The sequence below is a fragment of the Athene cunicularia genome (genome assembly GCF_003259725.1).
Source record: "Athene cunicularia isolate RWA chromosome 11 unlocalized genomic scaffold, athCun1 chr11_part1, whole genome shotgun sequence".
NCBI lineage: Eukaryota > Metazoa > Chordata > Aves > Strigiformes > Strigidae > Athene > Athene cunicularia.
In genome coordinates, this window is record NW_020799113.1 from 2,666,533 (window position 1) to 2,694,049 (window position 27,517).

At 39.5% G+C, this 27,517-nt stretch overlaps 1 protein-coding gene across 1 annotated transcript; it reads right to left on the reverse strand.

Moving 5' to 3' along the window:
* Positions 1-504: 504 nt before the first annotated feature.
* GAN (gigaxonin) lies at positions 505-27,408 on the reverse strand. Its single transcript, XM_026856912.1, has 13 exons — positions 27,392-27,408; positions 23,028-23,142; positions 21,823-22,173; positions 21,151-21,368; positions 20,079-20,200; positions 19,481-19,593; positions 18,224-18,373; positions 17,786-17,922; positions 17,159-17,287; positions 9,991-10,100; positions 9,069-9,235; positions 7,949-7,952; positions 505-1,455 (listed from the first exon to the last, which is right to left on the reverse strand). Exons 1-13 carry the CDS (start codon positions 27,406-27,408, stop codon positions 1,325-1,327), a joined length of 1,764 nt encoding a protein of 587 aa, XP_026712713.1. The 3' UTR covers positions 505-1,324.
* Between the last annotated feature and the right edge of the window lie 109 nt (positions 27,409-27,517).

Here is a 27,517-nt window from a genome sequence, read left to right on the forward strand (position 1 = left end):
GAAACCAAGATGAGTATATCTGGAATAGCCACTATGATGCCAACAGAAGGCTCTGGAATTAGCAGCTAATTGGTACAGTCTGCAGAGGTGTGAATAGCTCCTTGTTTTATTCCTACTATTTGTGCGTGGCAAGTAAAACATTTGCTACATTTAATTCAAAGTTAATATGAGCTGCTACCTGAAATTTTAGAGGAAAATGTTCCCCATGAAGCATTTCTTGGTTTTTGCCTTTACAAAGAAAGAAAGGAGGCAGCATTTCCCATTACATTTTGTACTATTAAGGCCTTTTACAATTCGGGAGCTGTCTATGAAAAGGGATGTTTTTTTAAAAAAAGGACTAAGTACTCAAAAAAAAAAAAAAAAAAAAGAGAGAAGACCCCAGAGAACAAACACTAGCTGATTATCAGCTTACATTGGTACTTTAAGAAGTCAAGCACAGTGTAAGGAATTAAAAAATATGTCAAAATAGCACCTTTAGAAGCAGAAGAAAACACTTTTTTTAAATTTTTTAAAGTCTTCAAGCTAAGCAAACCCCTGCATACTTGAAGAGCTCAAACAAATGGGCAAATATATAATCAGATACAGAGGGTGGGTATTTATTTGGACAGTTTCTCCTCTGTAGGTGAGGAGAAACTCCATGGGAATAAAAATCCAGATTAGACATTACAGAACAATCAGTGAATCTCTCCACTGAGATAACAGATCAAGTTCACAGGCAAAACAGTGCAGAGTAGAGGCAGAGAGAAAACTAACTGATCTGTCCTTATAAGAGCAGAGACTTCTATTTTTTTTAAACGGATTTTTTCCTATTTAAAAATTGTCAGGACAGTCTTTCAATTGCTTCTCTCATTTACAAGTATAATAGTTACTTTCAAGTAATATGAATTTTTATTTACTTTTTACAGCAGCTGCAGGTCAACCTTGGTCTTTTTGTACAGAAACATGCATTTAAAATGAAATTAAACTGTCCTTGGACAACGGCATCATTCTGCCCCGCTTCTTGTCTGCTTTTAGGTTTTTTTATTGAAGGACAAAATGCAATTTAAAACAAAACCAAAAAAAAAAAAAAAAAAAAAAGATTTGACAAAGTGCAAAGAAAAAAAAAAAAATGAGGTAGCTGGGAACAGGGGCTTTTCCCCACAGACAAGGCAGCAGACTTCCAGCCACAAGTAACACTCACACAGGAGTGGGGTACGCATGTTCTACCTACAGGATTGCTTACAGATGTTCGGGTGATCTTGAACCTGCTGACACGTTTTACAAGCTTGATGAAAAAGTCCTTTCATCATGCATCAAGCACTCTCCCCACGTGTACCGGGTGGAGTTAAAGGATGCAGAGACGCGCAAAAAGCCAGCGCACAGAAAGATCAAGTTTGCGTGGACATCCTCCAGCCCACAGGAGCTCTTCCCAGTGACCACCAGCAACAGCAGTGCATTCAGAAGAAAATTTGGAGCCTGTTAATAAAAAGCAAACCAACCGAGACCAGAAAGCAGCATTATGCATGGGGTATGCCCAGGAATCTTCATCCACTGGTTTGACAGGGCTTTAGGGGTCAATTCTTGGCCAGCCACAGCCTCGAGTCCTCTCTGGCACTCGACGTGTCTGCAGCTGGGCAACATCCCAACCGAGGGCAGCGCGGAGTGGCAATTACAGAAGCTCTGTGCCAGAAATGGTCTCCTGCCCCATCAGATACACACAGCAAGGCCATGCGCAGTATAAGGAGAAATCTTGCTGTTTTACTGACACTTTTCCTCCCCCCTTAACACTGTAAAGCTACCTTCCGGGAGTCTACCAGAACACAGCTTGCTGTTTACATTGATTAAACTGAGATACAATAGAATACTACTCATCATACACTGCAAAAACAGTCTCAGACCCTTAAATACAAAATAGTTTTAATTACAAGAAGCAAATCATTAGGTTTTGGAAGTCAAGTAGGAAAAAAAAAAATGCTTCAAATTGACTTAGCAGCTGTTTCCCCAAGTAAACAAAAGCAGCTCTTTCCCTAAGCTAGAAGAGATCCCAGTTTCTCTAAGCAATCCAGAAGAGACCTTTGCACTAGTTTAAAACTAGTTCTGAAAGTATTTCTGAAGAGGGTACTCCTTGGCTTCCCTTCAGAAAGAAACTTTAACAAGAGCTTTAGAGAATGTCAGCTCTGTTCAACTTGACCACCTTGCCAGATAAACCAGTACACTGGTTTACTTATTCTAATAATTAAGCAGACTTTGCTTTTCAAGTCCTAAAAATAGGAAAACAAGTGACGAGGCTGATAATGCTTCCTGCTATCATGTGTAAATTAATAAAACAGATGCTGCCTAGCTGAAGCTTTAGCATTAAGGTGTGAATCTCAAGAAGATGGGGATAGGGGTTTTATAGCACTCTGCCTATCACATACCGAAATTCAGACTTGCCAAAATGGCTCTTGTTTTCATCAGGTGCAATACTGTCCCACAGGGTTTTTTTTTTTTTCTATTTTGAAATTAGGAGAGGTGGCAACATGCTAACAGAATGCACAGAAATTATACTTGTAAAACGAGCCCGCTGTACAGCCTGCTAAAATGGTGTCTTTCAGGCTCTGACTGGGTTTAGAACTACAGATTAAAAACTTGCCTTTGACAAAAAGAGAGGATGTCTTACCTTAACTGAAAAGAATTTGGAAAGGCAAAGAAAAAAAATAATTAAGGACATAAGGTGATAATTCAAAAGTACCTAGTATTAAAAAAAAATACATTTTCATGTTTTATCGATAAAATAATGTTACTTACACTGGGGATGCTTCTTTATCTCACTATTTTAATCACATCCATCAGCTTTTACAAGGGCTCAGTATAGTCTCATTTCATTATGAAAATCCAAGGGCATAGGCAGGCAACGGCATGAGTATGTTGATTTACTGATGGGCTCTGGTAGGTGTTCATTATTCACATGAAACCCTGCAAAAATACTGGGCAACAAGATTTAGCCTTGTACATCAAAGAGTTCCAATCTTCCAGCTCACTTTTTAAGACATTTCAGTACCTCGTTTCAAATAACCTTCAAATATTCTAAACAAAACCTTTATGCATTTTAATTATTTCTCTAACTAATAAGCAGCCACCTAGAATAAGCCATTTTAAAAAATATCTTCAAGATTTTTGTATCACCAACAAATTTACAACATAATCACCTGTTGGAAGCAGTTTACAGTTTAATTCTCCTATTACCCTTAAACCTTTTCAGTGGTTGTTTATCTAGTTAGGCACTTTGCATGGTTTTAGTCTATTCTTTTAGTTTACCTGCTAATCAAAAATCAGAGAGAATTGATTACTGGAGTACAACAGCAGTTAGATTAAAGAGTCACGCAGGGCACGGCTGATCAGAGATATCACCTTAAAGCCTGGCTGTAATCCTTCCTACAGTAAGTAACTTCCTAGAAAAAAACAACCCCAAAAACTACAGGGATGCTGGAGAGCAGGTGCCCAACCTGTCAGTAAACTTCAGAGCACCTGCAGAAAATGAGTGGTGCTTCACCCAAATCTTCCTGGCTTTACAGCAGTATCTCCAAGTCAGCTTTTATTGGCTCACCTTCCCAGTCTTAAAAGATCAGACAGATCTCCTTACTTTTGTTTCACAAGTAGCATGCCACGGAAACACAGACCCTACTGACGCAGCTCTCAACTCCAATAACAAGGAAGAACAACAGAAAATGGCAAATGTCAAACAGCACTGGTGACTGAAACGCAGGTCTGTACTCATTCCTTAACAGTAAAAGGAAATACTCCAAGTTAAGATGGAAATAGTAGCTCCTAACTGCAAAATACACATGTATATAATTAACACCCCTCCCACCCACCCGAAGAGACTGTTTAAGTACTGCAAAGAATTAAGAAAACACGAACCCCCAAACCTTTTGATGCTAACATTAGAGACAGAAAGGATCCATACCCCAAATTAAATGTAACTCCTCGAAAAGCATCGCTGTGAGTGGCACCAAAACATACCATAGTTACAATCTTCAGTATGCCCGTGTCCCTGGTTATAGTCACACTTCCCGAGACACAGCTTTCCTTCCGCAGATAAGATTATCTCAAACAAACTGCACTTTATCTAAATATTTCTAACTTTAAATACTAAAATCTGTTGTCAGCTGCCATTTGTTATATACTTGCATGGCACTAGTGCTCTAATAAAGAGCAAAGTGTCCATGTGCATCACATGGAGTGATGTCTCAAGGCAGCTGTGAAGAGTAACACAAACGTGCAGAACAGTATTTAAAAAAAAAAAAAAAAAAAAGAACCACTGCTCTCTTTTGGAACACAGTGAATTTTAAGCATCTCTGTATTTTAATAGAACAGTTGAGTTATTGATATATACAGAGGAAACCAAAAGTTTGGCACTTGTTACAACTTGCATTTGTTATTGCATCCTGCACTTCGCATGGCACACACACGTTACCAAAACCCATGCAGGCTGTATGGCCACAGTATTTATAGAACCAACCAGAGAAACTGCAGTTAAAAGAGAAGAAAACAGTCCCCAAACCCCTCACTTCTGTACTTGTGCATTTGCCAGGTTATGTGGGCCCAAGAAATACTGCAAAAGACATGAAGCTGCTTGTTTTTTTTTTTCTGGAAAGGGGAGTTTATGAAGCAAGCCAAGTGCTTCAGTAGCTTTGATGAAAAAAACTCCTATTTTCAGCAAGAACTCCGCTTCAGAAGGTAGACTGTGTGACATGCAAGTTTTGTGCAGTCAAAAGCAAAACAGCCTGCCCACAGTTATTAGTGAGCTGATTTTGTAAATTTGCTTTAGTTTTCAGATTCATCACCATCCTTTTGTGTTAATTTCATATTCATTTGCCTTCTGTTTAAGGATGAAGAACCGTCAAAGCTACGGAAAGTCACCTGACCCAGAAGATCTGAGTTGATACAGCATTTTCACCATAATTAAAAAGGAATAGCTGATAAAAGATCTGAGGGCAGGCAGACCTTGCTGTAGTATAACAAAGCAGAAGACTCTTCAGGACGCCTCTTTTTCAGGTTATAAAAACAGAAAGGATGAGAACTAGAAATCCAACACTGAGTCTTTAGGAACACGAGCATCTCACAGGGCCAGATAAGAAACAGAGACCAGGGAGGTGTGTGCCTCCCTAAAAAAAACCCAAGAGATTTATTTTATGAGAGCAACTGCACTTTACACCTTTGCTTCTGTTGTCACTCCTTCTGCGTGCAGAGCAGCCACAAGACTACTCGCATAAAACAAGTGCTGAGGACGCTGTTGTGTGCTTAGAGCATTCTCTCTTCTCCACTTGTTCACTCGAAGTTTTGATTTTACCTTTAAATTAGCAATTCCAGAGTTTTTCCAAAAATAAGTTGTGGCACATGGAAAAAGGAAAAGAAAACTTGAGGTGGAGTGAGGGGAGCAAAGTCACCACTATTCCCATTTTCCACAACCCCTACCCCATATTTGGCAATTTTCTCATTGCAATAGCTGGGGTTTGGCCAATTCTACAGCAAGGGAAAGGAAAGGACACAGAGGCCCACCCCAAGTCTCTCAAGCCTGCAACGTGACCCAGCCAGTCCTTGTCTGGGATTGTGCTGAGCTTGACTCAAGATGCAGCTACCTCAGACCTGCACCCAAGGACCCAGCCCCGATCCGAGGTGTGGGGGGCAACAAGTCGTCAGCACTCTTCAGCAATACAGACACTGGTCTCAAAACATCAGCATTTCAGTGCTGTGATGGACTCGCAACCCCAGCAAGGCACCCGAGTTCGGTAAATCTGTAAGGAAGGTGCCTACAAAAGCCTGATGCTTGGAAGCCAGTAGGTGGCACAGACAGCTGGCTAAGAAAATCATTCAAAAAGTCACCTGTGAGGGGACTGACTGAATTTTAGTGCCAATTCACAAGCTGGAAGGAATTAAAGCTACTGTGCCAAGCAAGGACAACTTAAACAAGTTTCTAAACTGCCAAACAACCTAAACCCTCTGGATTGCAAACTGAGAAAATTCCCGAGTTGCCTCCCCTGTGGTTTAGCCAGCATACACAGGGGTGAGCAGCCGTGGGGCAAGCAGGGACACCTGAGGTGCTGGCATGCACCAGTGAACCCAGGACAATCAATCCATGTCTGCATGTTCAACACTCAGGGAATCGGTGACCTTTCTCCTTTCAGCACCTCTGGTATCAAAGCCTCCCTCCTCTACTGAAACCAACCACCCTTCTCCAGAAAAGCCAGAGGTCAGCTATCCCTGTGCAATCAGAGTCTGCCTGCAGAAAGGAGAGCTTTGCCTTCAAAACCTTGCTCCAAACTGGGAGGCAATCAAACCTGGCTATTGCACATCCCAAGAGATGCACTCGTCACCCAGCCTGCAGATCAGAACTAGACAGAGACAGGGCAGCCCCGGAAAGATGTGCTCCTTCCCTCCTACACACACACAGAGGCTACAGCATCTCCTGGACTGGCCCCACAGACAATGCAGGTGAGCGATGATCCCCATCCCCTTGAAGCAAGGCCAAGGAAGCCAGTTTTGAGATCTCAGAAGTGCCTAAAAATCTTCAGCTCGAGCATGCATCCAAAACTCCAGGAGACTTGGTCCCTGGCCGCCAACCACGCAGGGAGTGACAGGAGTACCCACGCCCTAAGGAATTAAGTTTGTAACTGTTTCGGGTGAAGAGGCTTAAACTTCTTGGGCAAATCTCACCAAGTGCATTTGCAACACACCAATTACCAACAGATTTGTTTTATTTATATTTAAAAATAAAAAAACACCCTACCGTTAATCCTACTTTAAGTGTAAACATTTGGTTCAGTAACTTTAACTGCAAAACACTGCTAGAGTATATACAATTTGGATTTATTATGTGCATTTATTACTTAGGTTTTCTGGATGCTGAATGCCCTCAAGTGTACTGGAAAGCTACAGGGACTCAAGAGATAGCAGCCTGCAATATTCTGAGTAATATTTTCAAAAATTTTCTAAGCCACTTAGAAAACTGAGCTCAAAAGTGAAATAGATATTTAGGAACATTCATCACTTTTGAATATGGGATCTTGGCACTTTGTCTAAGAAAAAAAATTGAACAATGTAGTATTTTTTCAAAAAAGGGAAATTTTACAAATGAACTAACAGCACTTGATTTATATCACAAGACAGCCAAGGGTGGAAATAGCAGTTCACATTTCTGAAGTAAAGCATTATATATAAATTTAAAATCTAAAGACATATATACACACACACACACACACACACACACACACACCAAGTTTACTGCAATGCATAAATATATAAACTTTTGATATGCCAACTAATATAGGTCAGAAAATTGATGTATATAGTTCAAGTTTTGCAGCACTTCAGCATTGTAAAAAATAAAAAAAATTAATAAATAATGGTCAATGGATTGGCTGCTGCCCTCTCTTCCCACCTCTTTGCTCAGAATCAGTAATTCCAACCACATGTCAGCACTATGGAAGGACTGAGCAGAAGTAAGTTTCAGAACATCTCTTCAAGGAATATTTTGTGAAATACAACTGTTTTGTACCAATTTGGGATTATATTTCAGCATACCTAAGATGATTCAAGAAAGATAACGAAGGTTTACACTAACACAGCTGAGGGCAGAGATCGGCTTGTCTGAGGTCCACGAAGTTGCAGAGTGGAAAGTACTGTATGTAGTTATAATACTGGTTATACAGAGTCTCGTTTTCTGAAGGGTAGGAGGTTTTATTTCTATTTCCATCTCTCTCATTTTATTATTTTTAAATAAATACAGGTTACGTCCCACCCATCACAATAATGAAATCAAAAACTGAGGTAAAAGTGTTCTACCAGCTGATCCTGACTATGAATAGAAGTCAATTAAATATCACTATTGATATGAACAAGACTTAGTAAGAAATAAAATGCAAGATACTAAATTCTTCACTATAACCACACCATAAAACCCAGCTTTCCAAGTCAGACAGTAGTAAACAAGACTGTACCTTAGCATGGAAATCATTAAGTAAACCAACTTTTGATCCCAAATTAAAGTCGCTGTACAAATTTTCCTTAACTCTTAGTCCAAAAATCATAGTTTCTGTAAAACAAATGTGTCCTTGGCATATTTCACCTTTGTTCTAACAGAGATAAAAACACACCCTTCTATAACCCTCTTAAAAACCATTCTTAGTTTGCAACCAATCTGAATTAAAAAGGAACGCAACCTATTTTCTTTAACTTGTCAAGTTTTGTTGTCTTTTACCAAAAGCAGCAATCATCATTAACCATTCCAAACACTGTTTCCTATTTTACTTCAAGGAAACAGCCACCAAAGCCCACACAGAAACGCACGGCACCGATCTGTACACCAGTTCATCAGGCTAGTCAAATGACAGCGTAGAAAAAACAGTTTACTTCTCTGTAGTATACTGTATCCATTTCAGATTAGTCCGTTTTAAATATATTAAAAATATTTGTAGGAATGAAAACATCGCAAATGAATGAAAAACCATATGTACACACCTCCACCATTTTTTAGGCACAGACCTTAACTTTTGAGGAAGGACTAGAAATAAAAGGTGCAACAACCAACATCTCCTACGGCATTATGGTCAAACAGTCTTTGCAGTATACCAGGGAGGTTGGTTATCATATAGCTTCTGTATATTATAGCTATCCAGTCCAAGATAGCACATTTATTCTTATCAGTTCCCCTCAGGGGAAACGCATCTTAAAATCTTTTTTGCTTTTCAATAAACTTCGACAAAGGAATACCGATTCCCAGTTTCAGACACCAAAAACCTCCTTCAATAACATGGTTTAAACTCCAAATGGCTACGACTGAAGGTGTTTCCTTGAATCCCCCCTTTTATTTTCCCCCCCTCTCTTCTTTTTAATGTATACTTAAGTTATTTGTTCCCGAAACAAGAACTGAGACTCAAGCTTTTTAAGCATTTAAAACAAAAACAGTTACCATACCAAAGCACAGCATACAGTGTAAGTTTCAGCTGTAATTTCTCAGCTTTTCCTTTATATAGAGCTATATTATGGTGGACTGCGCAGAATTCTTCCAGTCTCCTCCACTGTCAGCACAGAGATCACGGAGAAGGTACGCGAATGCGGAATAATCCTTGTTGAAGCTGCAGTCGGAAGAGCTTGCAGTTTGCGATACGCAAAGCTGCACAGCCAGTACGGCGAAGGTCCGAGGGAAAGAGTGGCTTAGTGCGCTGCCAAGTTCCCGTGCTTCTTTTAAATTCTCTAACATAGTCATAATTTGTACCTGAATTCACAGATGCACAAAAGGAAAAGAAAAAAAGCTTAAAACACACTGTAGCTAGAACCACATTTAACCTATAGATTAAAATAATAAGGCAAATATGTGAACAAGAGCATGCACAGAAACACAAATCAATTTCTGGATGTATGGCTGAAATTATTATCAAGAGGAAACTACTTCTTACCTACTTAAACCCACTACATTTGACATTTGGCCTGTCATATTTTTAGAAAGCCCTGTCACACACACGTGTGTACACATGGCCATGAAAGCATGCAGTCTTCCTAATGTTTTTTACAGTATATGGCCATATGCCGAAAGCTGAGTACTGAATACATTTAATACATATTTATTTGGTTGTGATTTAGAGTCAAGAACCACTGTCACATCCATATGAATCACTGGACAATGTCCCCTAAATTCAGAACCACCTGGTTACCACTGCAAAGATAGGAGAAACAACCTCAGGCACTTCTCATATTTAGACAAAAGCAGTAACATACTCTTAGTCTTGATCTCTTCTGATCTCCAAACTGCTAATCAACCAAATGCTTGTAACACTGAATCTGTTTCTGAAGATCTCCGATGCACAAAACCAGCGTTTCTGTATGTCCAGCCTAATTGCCCTGAAGACAACAGTAACTTAACCCCAGAACGTAGCCCCAGACTTTTATTCTAAAAAAATTCCCTCTCATTAGTACCATGTATTTAAAAGACTGGGAAAAGACAAACAGGAGGTTATTAGTTCTGATCCTGACCTGTATCGAGATCTCCAATCACATATATGCTGGCTCCAATGGGCACAGCTCCATACACAAATGAAGAACTCGTTGGGATACATAGGTTCTGGTCATTTAGATAAATCCACCTGTAAAAATAATAATTGAAAAAAACAGTACACAATTTTTATCGAGCACATTAAAAGAATTTCAGGTTCTTATTGCAAGTTCCATCTTTGAATCAAAAGCAGATTGTACAAGTTAATTTGTTACGTAAAAACTGTTGGGAACATTGCCTAGTTCAGGACAGTCTTGGGTTTTCCTAGCCAGGAAAACCTTGGGAAGCTGGGGATACTTTATCCTGAATTTATTCAGAACTGCTCCACTCATCTGTGTAATCTATCTGAAATAAATTGTTCTTGCAGCCACGCAGCGTGACCTTCTGGAAGAGAGCAGGCATCTAAGAGCCTCATCTACGACAGCTATACCAGTCAATTTTCCCTACAGAGAAAATTTTAGGCAGCTTTGTCTTAAAATCAGTAGCATCATAAAAGCATGTAAGCCTTAATAATTTGCACTAGGGGAAATAACAAATTGCTATATAGCAAGGCCTCGTTATTAAGCAGTGCCTTCCCCCGCATAATTCCCTAATTTCTTTAATTGCACTTTATCAGTGACAGGAAATCCCCAGGCCAGTAAGAATAACGCAGCACTTGGCAATGCTTAACTTTAAACAAGGGACAGATGACAAAAAAATCAAAATGGTAAGGGATTTTGGGAAAGAAAAGAAGTGTCCAGTACCTGGAACTGAAACAGATCTTCCCAATCATGTAACAGGCTCTTTTCAATCACTTTCTAGCTCCTGTGATAATCTTACAAGTCCCCTATGTTCACTTCAAGTGTATTCTTATTTCAACACTACATCAGCCTCATCTTTCTACTAAGTAAAAAGCAGTTTTCCATGCTGGAGCCTTTGGGAACCAGGTAAGTATGTAGTCATCACCCACAGAGGACACTACCTTGTAAAGATGTCCCATTTATCTAGAGCCATCGGCATCCTCTCTATGGTTCTGAACTAAATTTCTACAAAATGCTGCTGCATTTCCACAGATGCTGTCGCAGTTACTATTTATAGACCCTGAAGACAGAGATCACTGCTATTTTAGGTGACTGCTCCTAGATTTTTTATTAAATAATTTACAGAGAACAGGAAAGTTTGAAAAGCCTTTGAAAAGCATCCTATGCATTTTCATGGCCATACCTTGTTAATTTGAGGGAAAATGATAGGAAATATCCTCACAAATACTGCTGACCTTTAAAAATCCTGCATTATCTTAACTCATGATTCAGAAGTGAGACTCTCTTCTGGCACTGAAGGACAGGCTGCTACATACCCATTATCTTGGAGAGATCAATTTTTAAAGCCCAAATGCAAGCATTAGCTATCCATTATCGTGTCTATGTGTGCTGTACACTGAAGAGTTAAAATTCAGCAGAAAGCAAGGAAATGGTTTGTAGCTGTCACAGAGGAGGACAGATGAACTGAGAATAGAGAAAAGAAGTCCTCTACACTGATTCAGAAATGAAGTTACAGAGCAGAATACCTTTCACCATATTTCATTCCTTTCCTTACTGGGAAGTCAGTATTTTTGCTACTTTTTAGCGCTGTTACCTAGAATTATGAAAATTGAGTAAGTGGCAGAGAAATGCAAGAGGAAGGCTACAATGTCGTTTTTATTTTTTAAACAGTAAATATAGGACCATGTGGAAGAAGGGAAAAAACAGAATTAGAGTTTGATCTAGCTACTGATTAAGTCTGAGCTTGGAAAAACCATGTGAACTTCAGGGGTTTGTCTGCACTAAATATTCAAGGTTTTGGGGTTTAAATAAAAAACCCCTCACAACAGTGTGGGACCCAAGCATCTTCGTACTGCACATCAACAAAAGACAATATTAAAGTATCTGTAGTTGCTTGTGTTGAGAAAGGTTGATAATGAATTTTCACATACACTTTAAAAAACAAGCAAAACTTTTCAGGAACGCTTACAGCAGCTTTAGCAGTTAAAACTAGGAAGGAACAAAGACAGGAAGGGCAAGGGGTCATGTTTCATCAGAATTTGACTAAGCTCCAGCTTAATATGGGTTGTGCCTGCTGTTTGATCAGTATGGAAAAAAACACCATAACAAAAAACTCACAATCTTCAGGAATTTGAAAACACTCCTCGGAACATAGCTCTTGCGTACTTCCCTGGGCTGGCTCTACTCAAACTGCATCCGAGAGGAGCAGGGGAGAAGGCATGTACCTCTGTAACCACAGACAGAAATGACTGCTCTGAAACATGCTTCCATTCAAATTAAAAAAAAAGGGGAAGGAATCCAGATTATTTTTTTTTCAGCCTTAAAGCGATATAAACAACAAAAAAATATCTATCCACAGTGCTGTAATTAATAAGCAGGATGGCAACGGTTTTATTTCGAAGTGGGAAATAAACAGAGATGCGATAGAGAGCCAACATGTTCCAAACACGTCACCTCACCAGCTGTGAAAGGAAGCCTACAAATGAATGAACATCTCTGTGTTCCTCTCATCTGACAGTGCTATCAGTCAGCCAGTTAGTTTTCTCATTATATTTGCATAAGCACTTTCTTTTAATGAAATTCCTGTACACTGAATGGGAGAATCTTCCTAACTACACATGCTGTGTTACAAGATTATTTAGTTTACCTGTTACATATTGCTGAAAGTATTTCCTTATTTTTACCATGTTCCAGTAGCAAAAATAATGTTTTTAAGGAGTTTTTACCAAGTACTGCTTCTGAACAAGTATCTCTCACTTCTACCTCCCTCAATACCTGTAAATTTTGATAATGCTTTTGAACCAGAAGCTTGTGAAAAGAAGGAAGAAAGCCTACCCCACTTACAGACCACAGTGAAAGGCAGCAGTGGTTATACTCAAGGACAGAGCTCCACCAGCAGCTCTTGCAAAGAATCCTAAAGCCAGTTTGTTCTCTATTAAATATTTGTGAATATCCACACTGATAAGAAAAGAAAACCCAGTGCGTACAGACATCCAGCTCTCCACACACCTACACGATGCAGAAAGGCATATTATAAGTTATGAACTCTGGCAGAAGACAGACCCATCAAGGTCTTTAATATGTAGTTAAGATTTCTTGCTTTTTATGGAGTAGACCAACACTGGATCATTGAGTGAAGCATATCCTTACACCTCCATCTCCCATTTTCACATTTTTATAAAAAGAATCTATTTTTAGCTTGATCAATATTTTAAAAAACAGGATGCAATGTACACAAAGCTCAATCTATAGCCTTTGGGAAAAAAAAAAAAAAATCTACATCCTGAAAAAACCTGCAGTCTGACGTGTATATTTTCTATCCTCAGTTCACTTAAATTCACTCATGCACATGACTAAGGCTGACAAATATTAACTGAAAAAACTCAGTTACAGAAGTACTTTAAATATGAGAATTATTTTCCACATTATCCTGTCCACATTTCATGCATATGCTAGTATTCTGTCTCACTTCATTTATTTTATTACTTGTTTTTACAGTATAGCTTAACAGGAGTCTCAATGTTTGGTTTTTTTTTTTGCTAGTGTGAAGATCTCAGCATATCCCTAGTCTTTAGAAAAGTCTGCGTCAGAGTTAAGAGTAAGTTTTGAAAGACTGTGCTGTGAGTTCTGGAGTGAGCTACTGTCAAAGTAAGAAATATTAAGTAAATTAATCTTAAGCCCTTTAAACCAATTCAAGCCAAAATTATGCCAGTTTATATGAATTAATATGTTTATATACTGGTATAAGTACATACTTTGACACATATATTAAGTAAAACCTGTAACTCAGATCCTCGTGGACTCTGGATGCTGAGGATGATGCTAGATCCTGTACTCTCGGGCAATGAGAACTAAGGCACATACGAGAAATGACGCAGATCATCCACGCGTGCACCGCTGCACATCACTGTAAACCAACAATATGTGATGGCTGAACTCAGCACAGAAAATTCTTTCCATTCAAACAGAAAGTGAACGTGACAGAGTTCTGCACTTACTTAAAAACAGCTGGGAAAGTCTGTAGCTCATTATGAAGTATGCAATACTGGTATGTAACTTAAAAAATTACTATGAATTTTGGTTTGAGACTGCTAGAATTTAAATGCTGTGCTTTTAACCCACTGCTGCTAAATGATCTTACAAACATTCCTCCTTTCCACAGTCCTCCCTTACCCCAACACGTCTGGACTTCTGTCAGTAACATGCACATACGCTGTCAAGGTGGTATTTCAGCTCTGATAGTTCCAATATTATTCCTTCACTGTAACTACAAAAAGAATACGCACTGTGGAGTCTGAAGGTGCTTATAGCCTTCATGATGACTTTTTGAAGCTGCTCGTTTGAAGGGGACTAATTACCATTATTTGTTTCAGAAATGATTGCTGAGAAAATAAATGCACTTTTCAACTATAAATTGATCACCTTGTAGTAACTGCATAACGTCTGAGATGAAAAATCAGTCTTTGTATATATTACATTAACCATACACTAAGGAACAGAGAGAGGTAACTGCCCACCTGTGGTTAGAATCTGTAGCACCACTTATGCTTTACTCTTGAGTAATGATGCACAGCAGAGCACATGATACCCAGTGCAAGTGGAATTGCTTAACTAAATCAAACACACGTTGCTATTTAGCATAAGGTTTCTATAGACTTAAGAGAAGCACACTAAGCTTTTAACGGCTGGACTAGATGATCTTCAAGGTCTTTTCCAACCCAGATGATTCTGTGATTCTTTCATTCGTTACTCAAAATAAAGGGATTTAGATTTGTTTTCTGTTATTTCTGAATCAGCCCAGGAAATAATACCCTCATGTTTTCCAGAGAGTCAACCTGCCCTCATTTGGTATTCATTTGATATTTGTGAAACACTATTATAATGAAGTTATGATAACTTTTCATATTCAATCTTACTTCAAAGAAGAGTATCAGCCAAGAAAGTATTTTGTCTCAGGATTTGGCAGGAGGAAGCATTTGCTAACTGCATTTTGAAGGGAAGTCCCTTTATGGCTTTTTTCTCTCTTCGCCCCACGGGTACCACTGCTCGGGTCTCACAGGCACTGCCACAGCCACCCTCGAAGGCTCCTCGCCCGCACAGCGCATTCGGGGAACTGTGAGACCCCACGAGCTGGGTGCTGCGACACAGCACAGCAAACCTGCACCCTCTTCTGGCCAGCAACACCCCCTCTGCCTCCCGGGGCTGGGACTGGGGCTTTCCAAAACCCTGAGCAGAGGCACAAACCCCAGCTCTACCAGCACTAGGTGCAGAGGTGGGCATCGTCCTGCTCTTCTGTTTCCAAAGGAAAACACAAAACCTGTGAACAGTCTGCAGCACAAACACAAATTTATGCCGAGTTAAATTTCTAAGCTCAAATTCTGTGCAGTGGCAGAGCAGAAAGGTAAAGTCTGACTATCTCAGCAGCCCTCAACACATGCCTCCTCCGACAACTGGAGGACTACTTGCTGCAGCCTCACCCTCCCCCGTGCCAGCACAGCCCTCTGCCGCACACACAACACACGGGGTGCTAGAACAAGACCCGAAGCAACTGGATTTTTATTAGAACTTGACTTGAATCCTGTAAGACCTCTGGGATGCCACCAAGCAAAGACACCACACACACATTAGAAATACTGCCGGGCAGGCATGTGTGCTGCAGTCAGCAGGTGGCACCAAGGACTCACCTGCAGCACCTAGGCTGGAACCTCCGAGCTTTTTCAAACCCCGCTTTATGAAAGCTCAGTCGCTATCAACCAGTGAAACATGTTTACAGTCGCTGGTGGGGAGTCACGAGCTATTACATATCATCTTTTGAAGAAGATAATCAGCCTGGAAATATGTCAGGCAAATTAACTAAAAATAGCAGGCAGGAGAAAGGGGAACATTTCTTTCCAGGATTCTTTCCCTTTCAAAGACCTCTTGCCAAAAAGTTCATCAACGAGCTATTAGCTTTTTCCCACACCCCTATAGAGCTAGAAAACTCTAGAAAGCAGCAGCAGCAATAGCCTTTCTTATCTGTCTGCTTCCTATAACCACTTTAAAGAGTGTTTTTTCTCCAGTTTCATTTAACTATAGCTAGATTGGACACCACTTTGAACAACACTGAAGACCTCTTCATACAGAAACTGAAGTCTCTTAACACGTACATCTTACAAGAAAATCATATAATGAACTTATATCTACTATTCTTCTTTTGTGCGCTTTTATACAGGTCAGATCATAAACCAGTCTTGACTTGTAATACAGATGTATTTATCTCCTTCACTGTCAGCAAGCCTTGAAACACCTGACCACAAAGTCTTACTTCAATTTAGTTTATAAAAAAGAACATCATCCAATTTATAGTTACATGAAAGAAAAAAAACCACTGAAGGAACTAAAGCTTGCCAGTTATTACTGGAGAATAAGGTTCTCCACAATGTGACTATACACAAAATTCTGTCTAACATAACATTTTGAATAGTTACCACATGTAGGAAAGTGAATTCCAATACCAGAGCCAAGAGATAACCAACAAAGTCATCAGGAGCGGATTCAAAACAAACAAGAGGAGATTAGCCATGCACAATGCACAGTGTGTTGAGGCGGCTGTGGAATGTATAGCATCCACAGTGTCTTTCCTATGGCAAAAGCCTATCTGGCTTCAAAAAGCAATCGGCTGTAAATGCTTGGAACAAAAACGCATGAAATTTCTTATCTCTCACTTAAGAATTTCCTAAGCTGCAAATCCCTGGAGACAGGGCCGGATCCTGAAGAAGCATCCCTGCACACACTTACACTCCCCCATAAGCTCAGAGTAGGGGTGGGGGCGGCAGCACCCTGCACTTGGGGAAACCACAGCGTGCAGGGGAAGAACCAGGCAAACTACCTGGTCAAGCTGATCAAGGTTCAGGGGCACTCAAGACTGCAGGGCAGCCCAGGGCCTTCGGAGTGGTATTTTAGCAGGACAAGCCACTGAAGCAGACAGATGTTTGGCAACAGCCATACTCACTTTACCTTTTGTGATCCAGTAACAGAGAGACATGGCACACACCTAACAAGCTTTGAAGTGCTGGTGCAAGGGAGGTGGGAACAGACAGCTGAGTGTGCAAGGCACGTGTTTTCTATGTTTGTAGCTGTAGCTAGTTACCTTTTAAACTCATCATGATAAAATTCAGATTTGCATGTCACCATCTCGCTGGCTTGACTGTCATCACGACTCCTAACTCCGCCAAACACATAAAGTTCAGAGGCAACTCCACAGGCTACTGCCCCAAATCTGAGAATACAAATAAGAAAAAAAAAAAAGCACAACATATCAAAACCATTTCATATACCCTTCCGAACTTTCTCTATTTTTCAACCTTTTTTCTTTTATATAAGCACACATGCACCTTATATGTTCAACAAGATTAGATGAGCCATGAATATGAATTGTAAGCACTTAATTCAGACCATGTAAAACAACCAGAAAAGTATTTATCTCTAGTCAAAATGTGAAGTTCCAATGGAACTACAATTTCTGGTTTTCATTTTGCATCGGGGTAGTGTTAACTGTAACATCAGGAGGGTAATTCCACAAAATTCGTATTTATTGCTTGGATGCTTATCTTTACTCAACAGCAGGCCACCACAATTCAGAAAGACATGGTGAAATTCATAGGGCTTCTGACAGCTATCTTCAGGGATTCATCAGAGAAAGGACAATTTCCTCTCATCAGCGTGTTAAAAAAGGTTGTACACAGAAATCTAGTTCCACCCTTCCATTTTCACTCACCTTCTCTCTTTCAGAGGACAGATTGCTGTCCACTGCTGAGTCCTAGGGTCATAACACTCAACAGATTCAAAAAGTTTTCCGTAGGAGCCTCCGCCCATTGCATAGATTTTCTTCTTCATAGCTGCATAGCAGCCAATCTTGTGGAAAAAAGAAAAAGTAAATCTAAAATTACACACAAATGCACAGTATCGAGAGCTCAAAACTAGATAAACACACGGGCACACACATACATGTATTTGGGTTGCCTGTACCTCACGTCAAACAACGCTGTGCATAGAATTCTCACTGTTTTGTTTTGGTATACAAAGAAGCTGCTCTCATTTCATTATGAGACTACATGTTATAGCTTCTACTTGAAGCAAAAGGTTGAAAAAAAATATATATAGGCATTAACTATTTACCAATAAGTCATGTGATAAAATCTGATGTAGTTCTTACCTTCCTAACCATGGTCAAGTCTGGCTGCTTGGTCCAGGTCCTGCTATAAATATCATAGCTCTCCATAGAGATCAGCTCCCTTTCACCGTCCTCACCTCCCAGGATATACAGAATTCCATCAATCTCTACCACACCAAAATTATGTCGTGCCTAAGGAATATCAATAAAGTCAACACTGCAAAACATAACTGCCATTATGAATAAATCAATACAATATTTTTTCCAGCATATCTGTCTGCAAAGTGATACTGATATTATACCTGGGTTTTGGTTTGGTTTGTTTTTTAAATGAAGCCCTAAACTCCAGAAGATGATTATTAATTTATTCAACTAAACAAAACAAAGGGTATTCAAAAAAGACAGTGCAGCAAAAGCCAGTGAGAATGCACAGAAATCTAAGAACAGAGCTTGGAAATGCAGAGAAATCTAAGAAGAGAGCTTGGACACATTTCAGTTTGCATAGCAGGGGTCTCTAGGATAAAGCTGTTGCTTTCAGGTCTCTACAGCAGTAGAACTCAGCCCTATTATCTGTGAAAAGGCAGCTCTTCTATTTTGTATGTAGGACCACAGCTACCTTCAGCCTCACAGTAAACATAATATATTGTGAAGTCTAACTCATAATAAGAAGGAAACTTAATGCATCATAAATACAAATGCGGCCAAAACTACAGGCCTTTGCCAACCAGAGTCTGTAATGAGGACAATTCTGTGGCAAAGAACAATTTCTTAATAAACACCCTATGCTGATTTAAGAAGATAAAAGCATGGGTGTATTAAGGATATATGTTTACAAGCAATAAATTGTTACTTTTTGATGATGCAAATATGAAGGAGGAAACATTAACTCAAACCAAACCTAAATATGTCTGTGCAAGCCGAGTTCTCTGTTGGCCAGTCCTCTGCCCATCTTTTCTGCACAGTCTGATCCCTTTGTTGACTTAAGAGTTCTCTTGGTTTATAATGTCAGTATATACAGAATGTTAAGTATACTATATGACTGATCCACTATGAAATTCCGGAAATTTTGTAGTTCATCTTTACAGCTAGCTCTTCACTAATTGTTTAGTTTTCCCAGATCCTGCAGTCAGTATTGGACCACAAGTATAACAATAGGATATAAACAAAAGTCAGCCTGCAGCATGATTTTGAGTGTGTAGGATGCAAGTGACTGGAGATTCAGAATAAAATTTTGCAGAAGAAAAGGAACATTTTGCCAAGGTAAAAACTTAAAACCCAACAGTTAGACAGTGGTCTTGCCTCATTCATTGGTGGTAAGGAACTCCATGAATTGGTATCTGGATCATACTTCTCTCCAGAGCTTAGTGTTCCCTTGTTTTCATCCTGACCACCAAGCACAAATAAAAATCCTTCTGTAAAACAAAAGTGTAACACGGTCTTAAAAACAGGTCTCACACCTGTACACTGAGCAAGACAATGTGACCGGTGAGCTGTATCCTGGAATTCACAAAGAGGTTCAGACCAGTCACAGGTCAAACTCTGGACTGGAAAAGGTAAAACACATATTTATATCTGGACTCAAGTCTACTTCTACAGATACTTTTCAATATATTCAGTGATGCAGCAACTAGAATTTATCTAAAACATTAAATACACCTGGAGACAGATGCAGCAGATTCCCACAAACTGTTGTGGGAATAGTGATTTTAAGACACTCAGATGACAGGGATTTTCACAGAATCAAGTTATGTTTTGGGCAGACAAAGGGGAAGCATGAAATAACCCCAGTGCAGTCAGTCTTTAAGAAAAAAAATATTATTATAAGCTGTATCTCAGATTTTGAGGCACTGGTAAGTTTTCATAATATTGACTTTACAAATACAAAGTTCCCCTTTACCTGCTGACAATACTCCATGATTGATCCTTGGAATACTCATAGGAGCAAGTTCAATCCAGAGCTGTCTATTGGGATCATAAAGAGGACACATACACCGCATCACTGAGGTTGGTTTCCGTGATCTGAACACAAGGTGGGGAGGGAACAAACAAAAACAGAAAGACAAGACAGAGTTTTACAAGTTCACCGTTAACAGCTTGTGTCCAAAGTTTGCTTTTTCCTGTTTTAATATATATTCATAAACTGTAGCATTTCCCTGGTAAGGAGAAAACCCCCAAACCAAATGTGTGTAAATTGAATTTTGTACAGCCTGGAGACATAAAAAGCAGGTGCACCTCGTTCACACTGTACCGGTCTGTAACATTTTTTTTATGAAGGAACTTTGAACAAACTAAAAAGAACTGATAGGGAGTTATTAGTAATGTCCGAGTAAAGCAGTCCAAGCAATCCACAAACTGAGGTGCAAAATGCTATTTGAGTATTTTATTACACTTCTATAAAGAGCAAACATTTAAGTGCTAAACTTATTTAAAAAGGACAAAACCCTCCCTCTACTGCAGGGGATATTCCAGAAAAACAAAATAGGACTATTGTGGGGAACAGGAATTTTCACGTGGCATCTCAGATGCACCAATAATGACTTTTTTTTGAATCCCAGCCATGATAAACAAAACACTTAAAGCATGCGTTCATTATTTTTAAGATTTATTACAGATGCTTTTCTGATTTCTCCAACATTCTGTGCTTGAGCAACATCTATTCAGTTTAAGAAAAAAAAAAAACCAACAACAACAAAACCCCAGCCAATGCTTACTGAACAAACAACACGTCTTACTCTAGTCTAGTACATGGTAAATGTCAGAAAATTATCACAAAATAGCTATTTATTGCTGAATCATTCACAAAGGTATTTTAGGTGTGCCTGACCAACTTAAAAAGAACCCCAAATGAAAGAGTAATAAGCCCATTAGGTGCTCATATTCTCTCCACGCTGTGTTTTTAGACGTGCCATGCGTGCTAGACCCCTGTATTTTACTAACTGTGACAACCTGCAATGCCACTTCATACTTACACTCGTTCTTCTCCACCGACAGTCACTATACACTCCGAGTAACCCCGGGGCTTGAAGGAGGCCAGCATGGCCTCTCCCTGCTGCGGCGGCGTGAGGGGAATATTGTTGCATTCTTTGACGATCTCCCGTACCAGCGGTTCGCTCATCATCTGCTCACGTAAATATGCTGCATCTAAGCCCGAAACCCACACTGCTGACATGACATCCTTCATGTGAACCTACAGGAAGAGATAAACGCCTGAAAATCCCCCAGACTTCACAGAACAGCAGTAAGGCACTTGTATGACGATGCTTCTGTATTTATCAAAAACTTACAAGAGTGTTTTTGGTATGTGGAAGTAGCAATAAAATCTACAACATGTAATATTACTAAGAAAATGCATCTGGTCTTCAAAGTTTCACTATTAATGTGCTGCTTGCTTTCTCTCTACAACAACATTATAGCAACAAATGCCAAAAAGGTACATTCCTCCCCTAATGCCTATTAAATAATAGAGAGAGATGATATACCATCAATACATCACTGCTGACAGCACTTCAGGCAAAATTCAACTAATTCTGTAAATGCAAGATTAGCCCTGAAAGAAATGTATCTATTTTAAGCTCCCACCAATGAGAATAAACACACTGGTTTGGATCCCATTCAAAATACAAACATTTTGATGTCCTGACCTTTCTCGATTCTGAATCATGAGAAATCCACCTAATCACTGCTTCAAAGACGTATCTTTCGTTTCCAACATTGAGCTTTTCCATTGACAGCACTTCTTTCAGTTTTTGAGGAGTCAGTTCCAAGAATTCCTCTGTGCTGCTGACATCTCGAAAGTGAGTTTCCAGATACTCTGAGGCAAGGTAGTGAACATGATGCAAACAATAGTGCAGTGCAAAGTCCCGAATACCAATACAGTTCTCAGCAGCTATGCAACCTTCTAAAAACTCACAGCAGAGAGTTTTTAAGTCTGTAAGCAGCAGGAGATCAGCTGCCTGTACCACATCTTGGATAGTTTCTTCATTTAGCCTGATCTGCAAGAATTAATTTAGAAGTTATAGCTACTACCACTCATTTGTTTCACGACATGCCCGCATTCATTACACTCATTCTCAGTGGCTGAAAAATGGATTATTAATGACAGTGTAAAAATTACACAAAATTGATATGACTACTACCCGCTTATAAATTAACACAGGGATGGAAAGGCATTTGCTTGACAGAAGGCATCAAGCAAAATTTTGTGCCTGAAGGAACCATGAAATTGCTCATCTAATTTGAGAACCTAAAATGAATTTTGCTGCAATTAGTAATTTTTTTAAATGCATGTCCAGAAGAGAATTTCAAGCCATATCTGCTTTTTCGTTTTCTGCTGAAAGTTACACTTGTTCATGATCTCCGTCTCATTGTGAATAAACTGGACACACCAACTTGAATTTCTGCTCAGGCTACTGGCACAAAGATCTGAAGGGGCGTGCTCTCAGCAACAAGGGGCCGGAGAGGCAGGCATGAGGGTCAGGAAGGGAGGATGCCTGATGTACTGTTATGTTCAGTGATGGGGTCTCAATCTCTGTTGCTGTCAATTCAGTTCTCTTTTACAGCTGTCAAAGACTGCATGTTTTAAAGCAGGTTACTGAAAGTAGCCACAAATTTTAATAAAAGCATCTGATGTGACTCTTTTTAGAGTCTTTCCCATGGCATGAGAAGAGCAGAGACAACTCCTACTACCTCTACTTCACATGCACAGCACCAGTTTGATAGAACACTGTGGAAGTTCTATGACAAAGCTTTAAACCTTTATAAGTTTATCTTTCAGGATAACACTGTCAAAACCCAGGTTATTTTAGCAAATAATTCAATTTCTGTCTATTTTTTTTTAATACCATACCTGCCCACTGAAGATGTAATCTAGTATCTCTTTCATGATATCAACAGATATCCCTTCAAGTTCAATCTTGTATGTTGAGCCATCATCCTTTGGAGGATTATAATTCAGTTTTGTTCTAAGAGAGGAGAAAAAAAAAAAAAGTTTATGACCTGGGCATTGCTAGCTCTGTTTCCTGATGAAAGAAGTGCTAGCTATGGGTCACTTCAGCTCTAACAGAGATGTTAAAATCTTACAAGATCATTTGAAAATTGTCTTTCTTGAATTAGCATGAAAAAGATGCTTGCATGGTCTCTATCATCACATATCCAAAAAGAACAAATACATTAGTTTTCCAAACTACCCACGGCATCAAAGAGCCAAAGTAATTTTTTCACAGCTCACATCACAAATATTCAAAAACTTCACTCAACTTCAAAGAGAAGAGCAGCTCTGCTGACACATGAAACATAAGAATCTGCTTCAATAAAGGTGGGAAAAGAAACCAAAACCAAATCACTTTACCAAGAAAAATTAGTGAGCAGATGTGATCAGAATATACACTGACAGCACAAATATTTGGACTGCATTACCATTCTGTGTAGTTTATGTCATCAGCCTAATGCTGTGCCTGGCTGTAACTGAACTGTGAACTCACAATTGTATGAAACAGCCCATGTGCTGCTCAGCCAAGCTCTAAATATTCATCTACATCAGTGGATGCTTCACTTATGAGCAATTTCTGTAAAAATACCAGGAGCAGTTTGATGTGCCTTTGAATAGAATGGGGAGGGACTGGGGGAAAAGATGAGAAAATAATAATAATAATACAGCAGACAGCTTTGATTTCTATCATCAGTGCAAACACTTTTTCCAGGAAAGACAACTATAAGTCTTCAAAAGGGAGCAGTGTCCATCAGTCTAGTGAAAACAGCCACAAGAGGTAAAGAAGATCATTCCAAACACCTTTTTTCCGTGCTTCAGGCAATGAAGAATATATTATAGAAAGGTCAGAAACTTGTTTCCCTACCTCTGTGTGTGTATATATGTCTACATCTATATCACAGCACCTTAAAATTAAAGCCTTAAAACCAGTTTTATATTCATTCGAATATATTCTTAGATAGAATTAGTTTCTTAATGTGAAAAGCTGTGGCTTTGCTAAGCTCAGAGTGTCCAGCTTGCTGCAGTCTTCCGCTATCCACACTCATACTAAATGAATACATAAACAGGACTTGGCTAAGGGCAGGTTCTGCTTCACTTAGTCATATCGGAATAAATTAGTTTCTCACAAAATAAGTGTAACTCTCATCAAATAAAACCCTAGTCTATATGGAGCTATTTTAAAGTGTGAATAAGGATGGTAATTTTAGCCCTGAAGTTACTCATATTTGTGGTCTTGTTTTCACATCGCTTCTCTACGCTGCAAGAGCCCCACTGCCAGCGAGCAGAACGCCCCGGGAGGTAACACTGCTCTGGTGCCAACATACGGCTGTGAGAGGTCAAAGCCAAGCTGCTGCCCTCTGTGTCTGCACAGCACCTAGCACAAGTTAGGATACAAACGCCACCACCAATGTGATATGGATTAGGAAATTGTTTATTTCCTAACGCTTGGAAGGAGATTAGAAAAATTAAGCCTGTTCCGCATGAGACTCCCATAAAGCGTGTGCTGCAATAGCAGACATTGATTTGCAACTCGTCAGCTGAAAATACATCTCTGAATGATGTATTATGTATTAATGACTGAATATACATCTCGAGTGGTATCGTGTAACACACATCGCAACTTCCACCACCCTTGCCCATGCGGAACGTGCATTTTTCATGCTTGCGAGCTCCAAACAAATGAAAAAGCACACGCACACAGAGTAACACCTATTTTCAACTCTAACACAGTGCCAAGGCTTCTTTATACACATTTTCAAATCCATTCAAACTACCTCAATTCCGCCAACTCCGCTCAAGTTTTGGGATTCTTGTCTTGTTTCCTGGGATGAAACTCTTGTTTTCTTTTACATTTAACATAAAATGTAACAAGATTTGCAGCATTTGGCTTCCTTCACCAGAAAAGAGAGTCAGATGGTACCTGGATCACACCCGCATCAGGCACCTATCAGTAGTAGCTGGCATGGTCAGATACACAGCAGTATCTACACAGAATCTGGGGAGTCCTACACACTGTGGGGCTTATATGCAAGGCATATAATAAACAGATTGCATGCCAGCACTAATGGGGAGATTAGGGAAAGGACTAGTGCTATTTATCACTAACTTTCATCTTCGCATCACCTGTACACACCCAACCTAAATCACCTCACTGCACGGACTTTACTCTGACACCTCCTGGTAACAAGAAAGTGTTGTTCGGAGGTTTTGAGTCTTATCAGGCTAGATGTTCTCATTGCTGTGTGTTTTTTTCAGGCATCAGCACAGGTTAACCTGAAACAAACCAGCCACTGATGCAAGCCCAAAACACAAACTCAAAGCAGAAAAGATAACCTTGAGAACAAATCGACTGATTTCAAAGTTACAGATACTCGGTATGTAGGCAAACAATCACCTTATGTAAACGCATCCCAGTTCAGACTAAGCTTTCTTCCTGCAACCTGTCCTGAGAAGCACCTATGTGTAACACAATTTTAACTTGTCAGTTAACAAACTTACTAGGTTATTTATTTTGATACAAGCATTTCTGAGCTATGGCACGAGAAGCATTCCCAAAGGGCAGCTGGAGGTACTCCTTGTCGCTCATGTCAAGCGCTGCAGGACCGGCTGTTGGGAAGAGGGGATGGAAAATTGGTGCAAAGACATATTATAACCAGGTTTGGGGCTGGAAAAGTTTTAAGATAGAAAACTGTGAGTCTAATGTGAAGAGAAAGCTGAAGGAAAAGAAAAGGAGGAGGTATGTAAGCAGAGGGCAAGGAGCCACACCTCCTCTTGCATCACTTGCACACACACCTGGCTACCTCACTGAGGTCTAGGCATCCTTGTCGTAACACACACAACAGAATGAGAAAGTTGCAAAACAAATTTGTTCCCAGTTCAGAAAGACAGAGCGGACAGCATGTAGTGAAACATTTAACCCTGGTTCTCTATCCAATTTCACTTCAGAAAAAAATGTTTCTAGCTATGCCTAAACAGAGATTTTTCCAGTCATCAGTATCCCAGGAAGAAGGATGCTTTCCACCATGCCCTTCCCCATGGTGATTTATTCAGCCTATGAGGTGTGTGGCTGAAAGCTGGAAGTGGCAATCAGCAATCCAAGGTGCAGAGATGTGCCCAGCTGCAGCACGGCTGCTTCTAACACATCCATGTGAGATATTCCTACTCTGGACATTTCCAATTACTTTAAAAGCACTCTAAGCTGTCAAACCATGGCAGAAAAGGCTGTCTCTGTCTTCCTTAATTCAGATGAAAGACCAGAACAAGATTTAGAAGGAAATAAACCCCCCCAGCAAACCCATTAGCTAGAAGCAGAGCACAGCTGAGACGCACACAGGGCTGGGGGAAACAAAACAAGGCAACTTCTTCATCCTGTACGTAATTTAATTTTGAGCAGCTTGACTCCAGACATGTTTTTAACCAACTTTTTCCATTTTTTAATTAAGAAGATCATCACTGCAAGTTGAAATTGCTGCCAGTAACATAAACAGTGTTCTGTAAATGCATAACATCCACTCCAACCTCTTGGGCCTGGTCAGGAAAACTGCTTGGCAGATACTACACCTTGAGCAAGCGCCATAAGAACAAGGGGGTTTATGTTGTGTTTTGATGTTGTGGGTCTATGGGACAAATTTAGAATCTGCTCTTCCACATCACTTAAGGAATACAATCCTAATGAGTCATCTCAAATGACACTACATAAGGTAGAATGAGGAAAAAAATTCCAATACCTCTTCTGTGTATGTAAGCAACAATATAAGCAAGATAAATCATTAAAATTTAAGCAAAGGCTTAAGAATAAATGTTAATATTGCTAGGAGTCACAATTCACATTTCATGGTATAAAACAGGTTCAAATAATAATAAAAAACAAAAAAGCAACCATAAAACAATAAACCAACGGATACATTTAAGACTGTCCAGGGCTCTTGTTAAATTTGAGATGGATCTTCCAAATTGCCTCTCATTTTAAAAGAGCAAAACAAAGAAAAACAGAGTCATACTCCCAACGTTACAGTCAAGTCCCTGTGAGAGCACTGTTGTGGGACAGTTAAATTGCAGAAGCACATTAAGGAAGGGTCCATATCTGAAAATTATTTTTCCCACCTTTTATAGTTGATGGTTTACAGGAGAGGGGAATAATAATTTCAAAAAACCAACCAAACAAAACAATAAACAAAATGAAAATCAAAACAAGTAATTTAGTTGCAACCAGCAGCACTTACTTTCCTGAGTCGGACATTAATTCTGAAGGAATATTTTTTATCTTTAAATCCTCTGCCTTATTTGTAAACTTATGAAAAAAATAACTGATGTGCTTCTATAATAGTGACATAAATTATAAAGAGTAC

What these genes read in the sequence shown, in the direction of transcription:
- GAN (XM_026856912.1), bottom strand. An exon ending in TCATGGAGTATTGTCAGCAG is followed by an intron (nt 19,594 to 20,078) that starts GTAAAGGGGAAC and finishes TTTGTTTTACAG; the next exon opens with AAGGATTTTTATTTGTGCTT. An exon ending in GATTGGAGATCTCGATACAG is followed by an intron (nt 9,236 to 9,990) that starts GTCAGGATCAGA and finishes CTGTGAATTCAG; the next exon opens with GTACAAATTATGACTATGTT.